This window comes from Peromyscus eremicus, chromosome 13, assembly GCF_949786415.1.
Source record: "Peromyscus eremicus chromosome 13, PerEre_H2_v1, whole genome shotgun sequence".
In the NCBI taxonomy this organism is placed as follows: Eukaryota; Metazoa; Chordata; class Mammalia; order Rodentia; family Cricetidae; genus Peromyscus; species Peromyscus eremicus.
Genome location: NC_081429.1, coordinates 54820562 through 54836431, shown reverse-complemented (window position 1 = coordinate 54836431; position 15870 = coordinate 54820562). Strand labels below are relative to the sequence as shown.

Below are 15870 nucleotides of genomic sequence, written 5' to 3'. Positions count from 1 at the left end.
TATGAGTCCCTAAAACTCCTATCGTAGAAGGAGAAAACTGTTATCCCTGTAAGCTGTCCTTTGACCTCCACAGGGGCACGGTGGCAAGCACACCCCTCACACTCACAGAATTAATTAACTAATTAAAAAACGAGCACACACACTCCACCTCGTTGGCCACACTGCTTCCTCGTTGTGCCAATGCGGGCATGTGATTTAGTGGCTGTACGCCTTGGGTTCTCACAGGATTACTCGTGTGGATGAAATGAGTTATTCCATGCATGGTTTAGGATGATGATGGCATAGGAAAAGTCAGACACACACGCCAGCTTTGCCACTGCTTTCTAGATGTACAGGACTCTGCCTGGATGGCTCCTGCCCACCTCGCCCACCTCGCCCACCTCGGCTAGAGCCAGCTTTCCCTACATACCCTGCTCCAGACACACAGACCTCTCAGATTCTTCTAGATTGCTCTATGCTCTTTGCCCTGAATCATCTACCCTGGCTCCCACCTGCCTGCATCCTATAGCTTCCTAGTTGTGCTGTGGTTATCACCTTCCTGCTTGTATGTTTGTGTTGGTGTGTGTACACATGTGTGAGTGTGTGCATGCTACAGCAGGTGTGTGCAGATCAGAGGGGCAGCTGGTAGGAGTCAGTTCTCTCCTCTGTCATGTGGGTCCTGGATAGCTGAACTCAGGTGGCCGGGCTTCACCTTTACCTTTGAGCCATCTTGCTGGTCCCTTGTGGATTCTTTCCTGATTCTCTTGCCACAACATTCTGTTGGGTGTACTCTGAATATTTTTCTTACTTTTGAAATTGTGTGTGTGTGTGTGTGTGTGTGTGTGTGTGTGTGTGTGTGCATCCCCAGGAGAATGTTCCAAACAGAGAAGGCTGAGATCGTGTGGAAGGACCCTGCAGAGGAATCCCACAGACTGTACTGTCACACCCTGCTAAGGTGGGTAACTTTTCAGTATGTCCCCTCCCCTTTGTTTCTGGAGCATTTTCTCCAGTGTGATTTGGGAGCTCCTAAGTTTCTGGGCAGTGTCTGGATTCCTAGTCCTATGCTCTCTGTAGTGAACTGATTTCTGACAGTGTTTGGGATGAGGATAAAAGCAAGACACAGGAAATACTCATTGTTTCCCTGTGTGTTTGGGATGCCAGGCATCACACATTCAGAACAGAGAGCCCAATTCAGTCCTGCTTCTTCCCACTGACTTCTCACCATGACAGACACTGGTCAGTCCCGGGAAAGTCTTAGCGACACACCGGTGTCCAGACCCCTAAGACTGAGGTGGATGAGTAGAGGTTCCGCAAAGGCTGTGTGAATCCGCGTCTGAAGACACATTCCAGAGCTGCGGAAGGAGGGAGACCTCCCTGGGGCTCTGAGAACTAACGCCGCCCGCATGTGGCGTCTGCTGAGCAACTGCTGCAGCTCATTTTATTTTCATTAGGCCAGGCCCAAGGCAGGAATGCCTACGAGAGACAAAAGAGCAGTTCCGCTTCTCCTTAGGCCGTTTGTCGCTAACCAAAATGTGTAAAGTCTCCAACTTAGACACTCCTACAAAGAGGGGAGGGAGAAGGGGAAGACAGGGAGAGAAGCAAGGGGAAACCCAAAACCAGTCTCCGAACAGATGATGGTCCGCACGGAACGTCGGACGCTGCACGTGACGTGACGTGACATGTGCCAGGACCGAAGACACACCAGAAAATGAACCGCGCTGTAGCCACGGTGCTGGCATCTGACCTGCACGGTTCTCACTCATGGCTCACGGCAGCCAAGAGTGAGTTTCATACCCTTTTAGGAAGCAGCTTCTGCCAGCCCACCCCATTTCCCCAAATCACAGAGTTAGTGAGTACAAGCAGCACTTAAACCCTGCTCCATCGGACTCTAAAGGCCTCTTCTTTCTCATTAAACCTTGCTATTTCCAAACAAGACCAAAGTGGAAGAAGTTTCCAGTAACCGGAAAGCACTGAGTGTTTGCTGAGCACCTGCTGTGTGCCAGTCACCTCTGCAAGAAAAAGCCGTGTTTGAGGCACGCCTTGGGCTTGGCTCTAGTTAAAAGGATATCTTCTGGAATGTGACTCCTGGACCCAGTACGCTCCACCCAGCCATCTGTCATATCAAGGGAGGTGTCAGAAAGCTGGTTTAAGAACAGGGTGGTCTCAGCCGGGTGGCCGTGGCGCGGCCTTTAATTCCAGCACTTGGGGGCTGGGTGGGGCAGAGGCAGGCGGATCTCTGTGAGTTCCAAGCCAGCCTGGTCTACAAACTGAGCTCCAGGGTGGTCTCACGACATTGTGTCTGATTTCTCCTTCACTCTTGGCTCCAACCTCATGTAGCTTCAGGTCCTGTAGTAATCCCAACCCCCACCTTCCCGATGAATTTTCTTCCATCTGCCCACTCTTTCTTTGTTTCTTTGAACACAGTTCTCTCTTAAATTCATTTTTGGGGAAGTCTTCTGTTTGTTTTTGTGATAGATAAGACTGGTTTTGTACTACATTGTAACTCAATAACAAAGATTAGAGAGAGACAAACAGAGAATGGGTCCATACCTCTGATTTCTTTTCTGCACAAATCATAGAAAGGGCCAGAAACACACTCTCTATATACATTGTACCTACTGCCACAAATTGGGATAATGTATCAAATGTAGATATTAACTATGGGATGCTACCCTGAGCTTCTTGCTGGGCTGTCAAGTGCACTGTTCTTGGAAATTTCTACTGGCCAGTCCCCCCATGGTGTGTCTGCTCCTGAGGGTTCCTACACAATAGCAAATGTTACATTACAGTTCTACACCAGTTAAGGATTTACACTTCATTTATCTCTATGTGTGTTTGCTGTGTGTGTGGGCACACATGTGCCATGTGCACGCCTCTGCATCCATGTGGAGGTCAGAGCTCAGCTTGGGAAGTTCTGGTCTACCAGGGGTCCTGGGGATTGAACTCAGGTTGTTGGGTTTGGCTGCGTCATCTCACTGGCCAACACTTTTAAATTAAAGCTACAGAGCTGTGCAATGACTCAGATACGTTTTTTTGTGTGTGTTTGTTTTGTTTTTTTAAAGAGTTATACCCATCCTTATGGACACAGAACTTGAAAGGCAAAAATACTTTCAGAAGTTTTGACACAAATGCAGATTATTTACATATAAATGTAAAACTCACCTTTGGGTGTCTCCCAGCATACAAAAGAGTCAACTAAAGACAAGCCTTGCTTATAATAAAATGTAGTTAATTCTAGCCAGTTGGCCTCAAGGGTGTTGATGACAGCTCCTTTCCTTGTCACTTTCATGGACAGGACACCTTCCTGGTAGGTCCAGCAGGCTGAATCCTCGTCAAAAGCATTGAAGACCATGTACAGCTTGTGATCTGGGCATAGGCATTCAGGAAAAGGGAGGGGGAGGACAGTCATAATCTTACCAGTCAAAATTCTTAAACAATTTGTTCTTCACGAGACATTACAAACATACAAATAAATATAGAAAATAATAAAACTACCCACCACTCAATTAAAAAATTTATGTGTGTATATCTGTGTACATGTTTGTGTTGTGTGCCTGTGTTTGGGTGCATGCATGTAACATGGGTGTGTGCGTACATGTAGAGAGACCAGAGGTTGATACTGGGTCTTGCCAGCCCTTCTTTATCTCAGGTTTTGAGTTAAGGTCTCTAACTGAGTCCAGAGCTCATGATCTGGCCATCTTGTCTACCTGTCTAGCACTGGGTTACAAGCATGCCCTTCACAGCTGCCTTTTCTGGGGTACTGGGCATCAAACTCAAGACTCGATGTTCGTGGGACAAGTGCTGTACTGACTGAGCTACCTTTATGCCCTCCTGACCCCAACTCAGTTTAATCAAATGTTAACATATGCCACATTAGCTCTGAATTATTTCTTTACAGAGATAAGACAAAGGACACAGAGGAGGCTACTACATGGTGTGCACCTAGCAGCATACAGTTACCAATTCCGCTCTCTGAAAATAACCGCTAGAATGCATTTGGTATTTATTGTTCTCATGAAAGCTTTTAGTTTTTAAATATACAGTTATTTACCATTTACTTTACTGTTTAAAAAATGCTTAAACAAGGGTTGAAGATTTAGCTCAGGGGAGAGACCTCCTTGCCTAGCAAGTGCAAGGTTTGGTCCTGAGCTCAAAGGAAAAAGCAAAACCAAACCAAACCAAACAAAACCAACAACAACAACAACAAAACCCCAAAACCAACACAACTTTAAGAGTATACTGTTCCATATTTTAATCTCCTGGTTCTTTCTCTAGAAGATTGTGTTCAAATGGATCTCGGCTATGTACAGGGCCAGTGCTGATCAAGGTTTGGAGCAGCTGTGAGCCTGTTACAGCTTCTGCTGGGCCAGGCACTGGGCTGTTTCCAACCCCTTGAGGGGGGCTCTGCAATTGTCCCCTTTCGAGAAAGAAATTCAGGCATTTGTCTCCAGAGGCCATGTTTACTCCAGTTTACAGAGTCTTTAATTTTCTTTGATGTTGCTTTTAAAAAAACATTCCTGCAAAGATGTCAGGAAACTTTGCACAGTCAAAAAATAAAGAGAAAAATACTCTCAGTTTCTTGGGAAAACTTGAGATTTGGCAGAGAAGAACAAAACTATTGTCTACAGTTATTTCTGGCTGTGGGCACTATTGTTATAATAACTGAGTCACCATGACATTCCATTGTCTTATTCTAGGGATGATCAAAGTAAGTCCATCGATTTCAGAGGTGAAGAGCATGCGTGAGGTGGGAAAGGCCTGCACTGAGATTCTCACACACTGTTTACCAGGCAGTTGTAAACCAAGCTATTTTCTCAGTCAAGTCTCTTTTGTGTTTGGTTGGTTTTTTGGTTTTTCAAGACAAGGTTTCTATGTGTAGCTTGGCTGTTTCTATCTGTAGACCAGGCTGGCCTTGAACTCACAGAGATCCGCCTGCCTCTGCCTCCCGAGTGCTGGGATTAAAGGCGCACACAGGTAAACCTCTCATTTTAGAAGAGGGCTAGGTGACTGCATTATGTGGCTGGCTTGCAGGGTTAGTAGAACTGACATTTGAAACATTACCCTGCCTTATTCCTGGCTATAATGACTTAAAAACAACCCCACAAGAATTAGATTAGTTCACTGTCTGCATAACCTGCAGAAATTAACGTTGACTTCTATTTCCTTAAAATAGAGGCAGAGTTTGGGGAACATAGAGTACATCTCTGTCCATCCACGCCGTTACCTCCTCCCCGCTCTGGTTTCGAGTAGCTGGGGCTGCCGTTTCCTTCTGTCTTCCGTCCACTTTCGCGCTGAGGTTCCTCCTCCGTTCCGCCGTCAGACAACTGTCCACTGACGTCTCCTTCACTCCAGCTTTTGTGGCTGTCCTGAGAACCGTGTCTCCTGTGCAGCCCCGATTCTGCATCTCCGTCGTGGCTGGTTCCGTTGCAGTGTTTGGACGGCAAGTGATACTGTGACACGAACCCAACAAACCTCATTCCTCTTTTAGCAGCGGCATTGACCTGAGGTTTAAAGAGACGGCAGGACCACGGTAAACCCCATGTGTGACTCAGCCAACCAACCTTCAGTCCGCGAGGAGGCCATTCGGAGATGGAATAAGCCACACTTACAACCTCTAAAGAACACCGCCTCCAAGATCGTGTCTCAGTATCGGCATGATTTGTCAAACAGAACTAATGCTTTAGAAGTTATAAAGAAGGGACTACATTTTTTTTCTCTGAAATTCCACCATATTTGGCAAGAACTAGTAATTTGATAGCATGATTTTTGGAGATGGTTAACAATAATCTTTCCAGTTGGAGCAAAAGTAAAGACTGTTCCAGGGCACTCCCCAAAATAGCTGAAGCAAATTCAACTCCATTTTTTTTTTTTTTTTTTTTTTTGGTTATTTGAGACAGAGTTTCTCTGTGTAGCTTTGCACCTTTCCTGGAACTCACTCTGTAGCCCAGGCTGGCCTAGAACTAACAGAGATCCACCTGCCTCTGCCTCCTGAGTGCTGGGATTAAAGGTGTGTGCCACCACCACCTGGCTACAACACCATTATTAAAGGAGATGTTAATTTAAGACAAAAAGCTACAGCAGCACTATTTGGTGTTGATTAAGCCAGAGGTTAAGAGGCCCATTCTTATAAATATGCACTCAGGAAACATGAGCCCGGGTTATGGCGCAGCTGTGAGTGTCTGTCTCTGTCTGACCTGGGCCAAACGCACAGACTCAGATTTGATCCTTCAGTCAGTGCATAGGCTCTGAAGCATCTGACAGGAAGTCAGTGAAATCATTTGGGATTTAGCAGTCGTGATTTTCACGGTTGGTGCTGTTTCCATTTGAATAGTTGTGAGACTATCATCTTATTTCCTCTAAGCACACAGTGCCAAAGATCTAAGGGTTTTCTTCTCCGCTGTACTTGTGACAGTGTCCTTCTCCTGGGTTCGGCAGGCTATACTTCCCAGGGAATTGCTGTGTCTTACCTGTCTTGGAATTGTATCAGTTGATAAGTGCACTATAAACATTCATTAAATAAATGCAGAAGTAGAAATGCTTTTTTTCCCCCCAGACAGGAAACATACAGGCGACATATGCCAAATATTTTTGAACAGCCACATTGTGCAGCCCTGGCTGTCCTGAAACTCACTCTGTAGACCAGGCTGGCCTCCAACTCACGGAGATCCCCCTGCCTCTGCCTCCCAAGTGCTGGGATTAAAGGTGTGCGCCACCATGCCTGGCTCAGCAGTGTTGATTTTTCATGGTCACTGTTTCAAACCTCTAAACTAAACATTTTAAGTGTTACTTGGGAGAGAGTTATGATAGGGGTTGAAGATGGGAACACCGACAGATGAGGTGAGATTTTTCAAAGGCAGGAAGAACTTGAGAAATCGAGAGCAATGTGGTCGAAGGGGCCACTTCACCCAGCTCGGAGGATGGAGAGCTTGGGGAGCCGGAACTCCGGACTACGGCCAGCGCAGCCTCGTTCCTCTAAGAGCTCCCTTCTGAGATTTAACACTGGGTGGAGACTTGGACATACCCACACGGTGTCCATCTCCCAGGTGTCCTGGGAGAGAAGAGGGAGATAGTGAGGCCTCTGCATTCTGCGAGTAGAAAGGTGTCAATTTCTTCTCAGTGTCCTTTCTAGTACTTAGATTTGAGTGGAGATATTCAGGAAAACTTCTCTCTGGTACTATAGCAGATACTTCTTTTCTTCTTCAGGAAAAGTCTAGGATCAGCTATATTGATGTCTTTTCCATTTTAACTTGGAGGATGAATAATTTTAATTAGGCTTATTTATTGGTGTGTGTGTGTACATGCACACGCATGTGCCATAGGGGGCAACTTGTAGGAGTTGGTTCTCTTTTACCACGTGGGTTCCAGGGATTGAACTCAGGTCTCAGCTTCGGTAGCCATACCTTTGCTTGTTGGGTTGCTTCTGATATTTTTAAATGTGGTATTTTAAAACCCCGAGAGAAGAATGCAAACTGAATATTAAAAATAGAATGGACAGGGGTGGGGATCCAGCTCAGAGTGGATGCCTGCGTTCAGGAGGCCGAGTGTTCGGTCCTCAGTACCAACTAAAAATAGACAAGACATTAATAGTTAAAGCTTGACTTGAAAACTAGCTGTTCAATGGTCAAGTCTTCACACAAAGTGGCTGTTCAAAAACATTTCCCATTCGCCAATCGCTCTTGCTCATGCCCAGGGCAACATTGGGATATTTCGGGTGTATGTTTCCTGAAGCTTTTCACTTAGAGAAGGGTCCCGGTTACTCTAATTGCTGAAACAACAGTGCTTTCCTGTGTAAGTAGGTCTTTAACTGCGCCCAGGAGTCAGATTCAAAATAAGCGCTCCCGTGGTCATCTATCAAGACTCAATTAGTAGTTACATTTTTGTTTTCAAAAGAAGCCGTGTGGAGTGGATTTACTCCCAGAAAAAGAAATACCCAGAATAGTGACAGTAAACAGTGTGTGTACTTGTAAAACCTGGTCTCCTGGACTTTTCCTACCTGGGGCAGATGAATGGTAACTTTGTACCTAAGTGGGAAACATCATTAGCGGTTGTTACTGGCGAGACACAAACCATAGACAATTCTCCACAAGTGGTTACTTATGGCTTGAAATCAGCAACAGAAACAAACTATACTCTTTCTTTTCTCTTTTCTTTGTAACCCAGGCTGGTCTGGAACTTGTCTCCCAGCCTCAGCCTCCTACATGCTAAGACTACAGGTATAAACCACCACACCTTGCTCAAAGGATTGTAACTGTGAGCCAGCACATCTCACTCTAGTCTCACACATTTTACCTGAAAGGAAGTGCCTTGGGTTCTTGACCCTATATATTTAAATTAAATAAAGGCTAGCTGGGTGTGGTGCTGTTCAATTAATCCCAGCACTCAGGAGGCAGAGCTAGGCTGATCTCTGTGAGACAAGGCCAGTCTGGTCAACAAAGAGAGTCCAGGGCAGCCAAGGCTACAAAGTGAAAGTTCATTTCAAAAACAAAACAAACAACCCCCATGAAAAACAACAACAACAACAACAACAACAACAACAACAACAAAACCCAAATAGAAGCTAAGAACTTATAAGTAGGCTGCTGTGACTAAAACAACTTCCACAAAAAAAAAAAAAAAATCCATCAGGTTAGAGTATTTATGGATATATATGTTTTTCTTGGTTTAGTCGATCTATATTTAGTGTTCAACTTTTTATTTATGCAGCTTCCAAAGGATACATTAATTGCAAAATTTCCCTTGATCTCTTTCCAATTAATTTTTCTTAAAAATAACATAATTTGTTTCTAATGCCAACTCCTCCATTCACAACTGAATATGGTTATTTTTGTTTTCTTTCAGATTTTTTTCATATTTAAAAAAACTTACCTCTTTGTCTCTTCGGAAACTTCTGGAATCTATTTTCCATGGAACAATGCCGACTTCCCTAAGTATTGACTAAGTCATGGTTATTCTTGTATTTTATGCTGCCATGTTTGTTATTAAACTTCTCTTTCTTTCTTTCCTTTCTCCCTTCCTTCCCTTCTTTTTCTTTCTTTCTTTCTTTTTTTTTTTTTTTGGTTTTTCAAGACAATGTTCCTTTGTGCAGCTCTGGCTGTTCTGGAACTCTGTCTGTAGACCAGGCTGGCCTGGAACTCAGAGATCCACCTGCCTCTGCCTCCCGTGTGTTGGGATTAAAGGCGTGCGCCACCACCACCTCCCGGTTGTTAGTAAACTTCTTATATGCAGTTGAGAACTTACTTCTGCTCGCTCTATTCTGTTTTATTGGCCTTTATTTATGGTTTTATGATGGCTAATCTTGGTTATTTACTTAACTGGATCTGGAATCAATTAACAGGCAAGCTAACGGGCACACTTGTGAGAAATTTTCTTGCTCAGTTCAACTGCAGTGGAGAGGCCCACCCTAAATGTGAGTGGTACTTCTGGTGGCATCCCAGGTGAAAGGAAATGGAGACACAAAGCTTTTGCTCTTTGCTTGCTTGCCTTCATGTGATGCTAAATTCATTTATGCTGACAGCAACTGGCTGCTGCTGCTTTTGGCTGACATTAAAACCCAGCTTTTGAGCCTTCCAAAATGGACTGAAGACCAGTGTCTCTCCAGAATCTTCGAGGCACTAGGCACCTGACTGGGACTGCTAAGGCATTTGGTCTTGTGGAAGGAGCAGCTACTGGGTTCTCAGCCTCAGTATGAGGCTGTCCTGCTTAGGCTGTGCTGTGTAAAGCAATCTGGCACACTCCTTCAACACGCTCATCCTTTCTGTTCCTCCTTCAGAGGATCCTGACTAGTGGAGTTTTAGACTCTACGCACTTGGCTCACACGCTTTACGTTTTGAATTCTGTAGAATAAGCCATCGCCAGTTCCCTAATCTTTTGGGTCCTACACTGTAGCTTAGGCTGCTTGAAACTCACTACGTGGTTCAGGCTGGTTTTGAACTCAGTATGTAGCTGACGATGACCGGGCACTCATGGTCCTCCCCTTGCCTAGTGCCAGGATTTCAGGCTGTGCCACCATGCCTGGGGTCTGTATGGTTTTCAGGTAAGGAAGGGAGTTGTTTCTTAGTACCTTTTCCATGAGTTCCTTCGCTGCGTCGTTCGCCGGTGTCTCGTAGGTGAGCGGACACTCCTCCATCACAAGCCTGGCATGCCTTGGTCCCCCGGGCGCTGCTGAGTGCTTGGGGCTGCAAGGAGAACAAGGTCAGAGGCAAACCACTGCTTCCCACCTATGTCCATGTGAAAACCATGAGCGACGCAGAAGCAAGGTCAAGGCTGTCACGTGGTTATTCCAGTCCCAACGGTTATCTCAAACAGAATGCCACAGGCACAGCCATTTCTGTGATGTTTCCTTAATTTAACCTTCCATTGACTTAATTCCCAATTCAAAGTGAATGAAAGAGACTTTGTTATTGGACAGAGCATAAGTAAAAAACAATCCTATTTAAATGCAGATAAATATGTCTGTTTTTCCCCCCTTTTCTTTACTGATCTCTTAACTTCTGCCAAACTTTAGCACTTCTGGGCCTATGTAACACTACAGCAGGAAAGGTTATCACAGCTGATGGGATTTGTAATCAGGACATAAGCATTACTACTGTGTAAAAAAATGTCACGTGCTTAGTAAGTCTTGAGCTGAAAACATTTGTATTCTAGAAAAAGCTGAAGTCCATACACACTCGTGTGTGTGTGTGTGTGTGTGTGTGTGTGTGTGTGTGTGTGTGAGTGTGTATGTATGAATAGCAGTTACTGCCCCTTAAAAACAAGACAGTGGTATAGTACCTGCCTAGAATGTGTAAAATCCTGGATTTGATCCTTAGTGTGAAAAAAACACCAAACTTTCTTTCTTTCTTTTTTTTTTTTTGAAATTTAGGTAAGGCCTCAAACTTGATATGTAGTAGAGAACGAACTTAATCTTTTGACCCTCCTGAATGCTGGGATTTACTGGTGTGTGCCCCCATATCTGTTCTGTGTGGTACCAGAAAATGAGCCCAGGGTTTCCCACCTGCTAGGCAAGCACTCTCTACCAACTGAGCTCCACTCCCAAACCTACCATCTGGAATTTTTAAAATTTAACATGATTTTCTTAATTGATTCTTGGGAGAATTTCACATCATGCAACCCAATCCCACTCATTCCCAGTCCTTCCACCCTTGGAGCATCCCCTGAAAAAGAAAAAAAAAAGTAAAACTAAGAGCAACAACAACAAAACCCCACTTGGCACCTCCGTCTTCCCCACCTCTCCATCACCTCCTTGTTTGTCTTAGTGGCACTGGGAGCTGCGGAGTGTCACACAGCACACCCCTCTGTCCACTCTGCTTTACATGCAAATGTTCACTGCAAGGAGTTGCTGGTCTGCTTCAAGGCCTCTGGCACACCATCATCATCATCATCATCATCATCATCATCACCATCATCCCTGGACCCTCACTGAGGCGCCTCTCAGATGCCCTGCTGTTGCCCCAGTCATGGAGGTCCTATGGTCCTATAGTCCTATGGTCCCCAGGACCGGTCCCGTCATGGACTCCAGCAGTTCATAGATAGGGTTGATGTTGGGGTGGGTCAATTCAAAGCACTGGATGCGGACCTGGATGGTAGCTGAGTTGATCAGCTCAGGTCTCCACAGGGACACCCCCACCCCTCAGGTGAGGAGCAGGGCCAGCTCTCCTGCTGCAGTGGCTGGCAAGGGGCGGGGCCAGAGCATCTGGAATTTTTAAAGACCAGCTCTCCCTTGTCTTCCTTCCCTTTCCAATTTTCCTATTTTCTCACCCCTTTTCTGCCTATTATGGTTTTCTTTAGCCTTTACATGGATCCATCACTACGAAGAGGAAACACTGAGATTAAAAAAACAGCATGGTGCCGGGCGGTGGTGGCGCACGCCTTTAATCCCAGCACTCGGGAGGCAGAGCCAGGCGGATCTCTGTGAGTTTGAGGCCAGCCTGGGCTACCAAGTGAGTTCCAGGAAAAGGCGCAAAGCTACACAGAGAAACCCTGTCTCGAAAACCCCCAAAAAACAAAAAACAAAAAACAAAAAACCAGCATGGTGTCTATGTATGAGTATGTGTGGGGGGCACAGTGTGCCCGTGGGTCAGAGGGCATCTCTGGGGAGCTGGTTCTCTCCCTCCACCTTTATGTGTGTTCTGGGATGAGGCTGGCACAGCAAGTGCCTTTACCCACTGTCCCTCCGCCCAGCCACAAGACCCAGACAGTTTCCAGACAGATGGACGGTTGTACCAAACGTTTTACATATGACAATCCTGTGGCCGTTTTCCTTCTTCATTGGAGAGAGTCAGAATAGCTGGGGTGGTTTGAATGAGAATGACCCTCCCTTATTGGCTCCTACTGGCCCTCAGTTGACCTACTGGGAAGGATTAGGGGGTGTGGCCTTGGAGTAGGTGTGTCACTGCCAGCCCACCCTAGGCACAACGATCAGGAAGAGAGCTTTCAGCTACTGCCCAGCACCATGACTATATCCATTCCTCCATGATACTAATGGACCAGCCCTCTAATATCGTAAGCAAACCCCCAATTAAATGGTTTCTTTTTTATTTATCTATTTAATTGTTTATTTAATTATTTTTGGTTTTTCGAGACAGGGTTTCTCTGTGTAGTGTTGGAGCCTGTCCTGGATCTTGCTCTGTAGCCCAGGCTGGCCTCGAACTCACAGAGATCCGCCTGGCTCTGCCTCCCGAGTGCTGGGATCAAAGGTGTGCGCCACCACCACCTGGCATGGTTTCTTTTTTAAGAGTTGCCTTGGTTACCATGACTCGTCATGGCAACAGAACAGTGACTAAGACAATTGTTTTCTTGGGGTGCTGAGGCTCAAATCCAGGGTCTTGCACAAGTATTGTGCCACTGACCTATGCATTCATCCCAAAAGGGAGGACCCATTTTGCATGTGAAAAGTTGCCCGTCTGTCTATCTAAAGTGGAGAACTTGGCGTGGTCTTGCTTCCTGCTCTGCGGGGTTTGTGACATGAACTGGTTCCGGCTGCCGTTCTTAATGAGAACAGAGGTGGGTGGAAGAGCTCAGTGAGAGCGGGCTGCCCCCATTTGCTTGCCGAGGTTAGGCTGATTGCCGCTCCTTGTCGTCTGTGGTTGTCGGGAGTTCCTACACCCAGCTTTTTGGAGTGCTTCTTGGGTCTACTTCCTTCCTTTTGCTCACCGACATCTTCACTTAGTGCCTATGTATTTGCCCCAAAGAGTGAAGACAATGGCCAGGAGGGTTTTTGTTGTTTTGGCTCCTTTGGGCTCGAATCGTCCTACGTAGCCCACATCAGTGTCAAAGTTGAGGTCCTCACGCCTCATTCACCCTCCTGAGTGCCGGGCATCCTCCATAACCACCATACTTGGTTTAATCACGAGTTTTAAAGGTGTGAGTCTCCTTATTCCAAATCATTTCAGCGGTGAAAATGTGCCTTAAATCATCCCCTGAGGATCCTTTGTTCTCCATCACTCTTTCGAAAGTTCTTTTCTTTTAGATTAAAGAAAACCTGCCAGATGGTGGTGGTGCACACCTTTAATCCAAACACTCAGGAGGCAGAGGCAGGCGGGTCTCTGAGTTTGAGGCCAGCTTGGTCTACAGAGAGAAATCCTGTCTCAAACCACTCCCCCCAAAAACCACCCAAAGCCAACCAACCAACAAAACAAAACAAAACAAGACAAGACACCAACAAGACAACAAGACAAAAGCATCGCATCCCTCTGAGGGCCTCTGAGTGACTTCCTCAAGCTTACCTCACTTTCAAGCGAGCCAACACCACTCTGTACAGGTGACTTGCTGGGAGGTGTTTGCGGGGCCCCACAGGCTGTATAACCGGATGAATGGCCCCAACGACATAGCCCTTAAGATAATAGTCTTCCACCTTGGCAACTATATCCAGAACTGAATTTATCTTGATGACTTCTGGGTTTGTTGAAGCTGTAATATCAAAAGTGAAGAGAAGGTTTCATATTGGTAATACTGAATTCTACGTTATTTCTATCTATGTGAGATAATAGTAGTGAACAGGAGAGACAACCACGTGGTTTAATTTCAGGTGAGACAACTAACATGTGTTATGTATTTTCTATTTCAGATGAGAGTAGATGTGTTCAGGGTGGTATGACCGTACAGGAAACCTGTTCTGGACAACAGCAAAGGTGGTTTAAACAACTGATAGATAAATAATGTTGCCAATACATCCTAAAGCACAACTAGAGTGAGTGCCTTATAAGTTCCTTTTTTTCCAATGGATGAGCTTTACTACTCAGGATTTCATTGAAGTGACTATATTGTCTTTAAAAGATGATAAAGACATACATCAAAATAATAATTCAAAAACCCAATAGCAAGATAAGAGGCATGATTTCTTAAAATACAGTTCATGTAAGTTTAGAAACTAAAAAGGGGAGACACTGTATTTGCTAGATGGAAATTCAAAAAAAGGAAGAAGAAAGAAAAAAAAAAGAACTAGATGTATATAAAATTTAAAAGCAAAGCTGCTACGCAGCTGAAGAAGGGCACATCCATCGTAACTCTGAAAACCTGTGTTGACCAGATGAGAAAAAGGAAGAATGATACGCAACTGGGGAAAATGTCCTTGAAGTTATGGAAATATTAATTTAAATAGCTTCATTATCTGCCATATTTCTCATTTTATTGTGACAATTAAGGATTATTATCCAGAAGTAGACCTGGAATTGACTGTCTTTTGAAACAGGAAGCATATGAAATTAATTCCAGGTATGGGCAGGCCTGGCTTCACATTCAATAGGGCCAGTAGAATCCAGCACAGAGTTGTGCTGATGCCAGAGCACCGGAAGAAGGTTAAGAAGCAGATGAGGAAGAAGGGTCAGGGGGAAGTCCCTGTCCCCTGACCCTGAAACTCATGTGACAGAACAATTCCACTCTCAGTGAGCGCTCACGCCAGTTTCTCAACTGAAAATGAGGTACTCAACAGAAAGTTATGTAGGCCAGCATGAATCCATTTCCTTTGGCTTTTAGTCCCTTTTGGATTTAAACTAATATCCTACGTCTAATACATTTTCTTGCCATTATGAATAGGAACGAAAACAAGGACAGTTCTGAACTTTGAAGAAACATCTGGTCTCCATGTAAACATCCCAGGCCTGTCTGTGTGGCAAGTGGTTCGTCATTATTTGGCTTGACTCTTTCTTAGCATTTGGTCTACAAACCCTGACTTTTTCAAATAAAGCAGCTGAGAAACTATACAGTAATGTGGAACAATCTCTTAAGACCAAGGAACAAAACACAATGTAAACTTATCTTTAGAACTTTGCCAGTTGTACACAACTTTTTTTTTTTTTTTTTTTTTTTGGTTTTTCGAGACAGGGTTTCTCTGTGTAGCTTTGTGCCTTTCCTGGAACTCATTTGGTAGTCCAGGCTGGCCTCGAACTCACAGAGATCCGCCTGGCTCTGCCTCCCGAGTGCTGGGATTAAAGGTGTGCGCCACCACCGCCCGGCAGTTGTACACAACTTTAAAGAAAACGAAAGTCATTTAATGGGTTACATGGCATGGGGCAGGAAGTGGAGAGGTTAGCATGACACATTGAAGTCCTCTGAGCCTCAAACTCACGCATCTTACTTTGACGTATGACAGCTCTGAGTTCCGAACCTGTCACTTTGTTTTACCACAGTAAGCCTTCATCCCCTCCCCTTTCCCCTCCCTGCGTCAATCCTTCCTTCCTCTGCTGGCCATTCTGCACTGGGTTAGAGTTATTTGTTTATATGCTTGTCCTGGCTGTTCAACTGGGAATTCCCTATCTTATTCACATCCTTCTGTACATCACATGTTCCTTACGTCATCATGTTAAACAGAATTACTGTCAGTTAGGACAGTAAAGAGGTAAAATTATTGAACAAAGATGGAAAAACAATCACTACCAGCTAGGGGAAATGAAA

General features: G+C 45.1%; 1 protein-coding gene and 1 long non-coding RNA gene across 6 annotated transcripts in view; one reads left to right on the top strand and one right to left on the bottom strand.

Moving 5' to 3' along the window:
• Window positions 1–15870, bottom strand: part of Rftn2 (raftlin family member 2) — a 70100-nt gene that overhangs the window by 28800 nt on the left and 25430 nt on the right. For all 5 annotated transcript variants that reach the window (XM_059277943.1, XM_059277944.1, XM_059277946.1 and 2 more), the window contains 4 exons: window positions 13704–13887; window positions 10040–10154; window positions 5204–5480; window positions 3142–3345 (listed from right to left, as the gene is read on the bottom strand). In XM_059277943.1, the coding sequence (XP_059133926.1) occupies window positions 3142–3345; window positions 5204–5480; window positions 10040–10154; window positions 13704–13887 (780 nt within the window). The remainder of the gene's footprint in view (window positions 1–3141; window positions 3346–5203; window positions 5481–10039; window positions 10155–13703; window positions 13888–15870) is intronic.
• Window positions 12366–14707, top strand: LOC131923073 (uncharacterized). The gene is made up of 3 exons (XR_009382499.1): window positions 12366–12480; window positions 13448–13738; window positions 14045–14707. It is a non-coding gene; the product is annotated as an uncharacterized LOC131923073 (long non-coding RNA).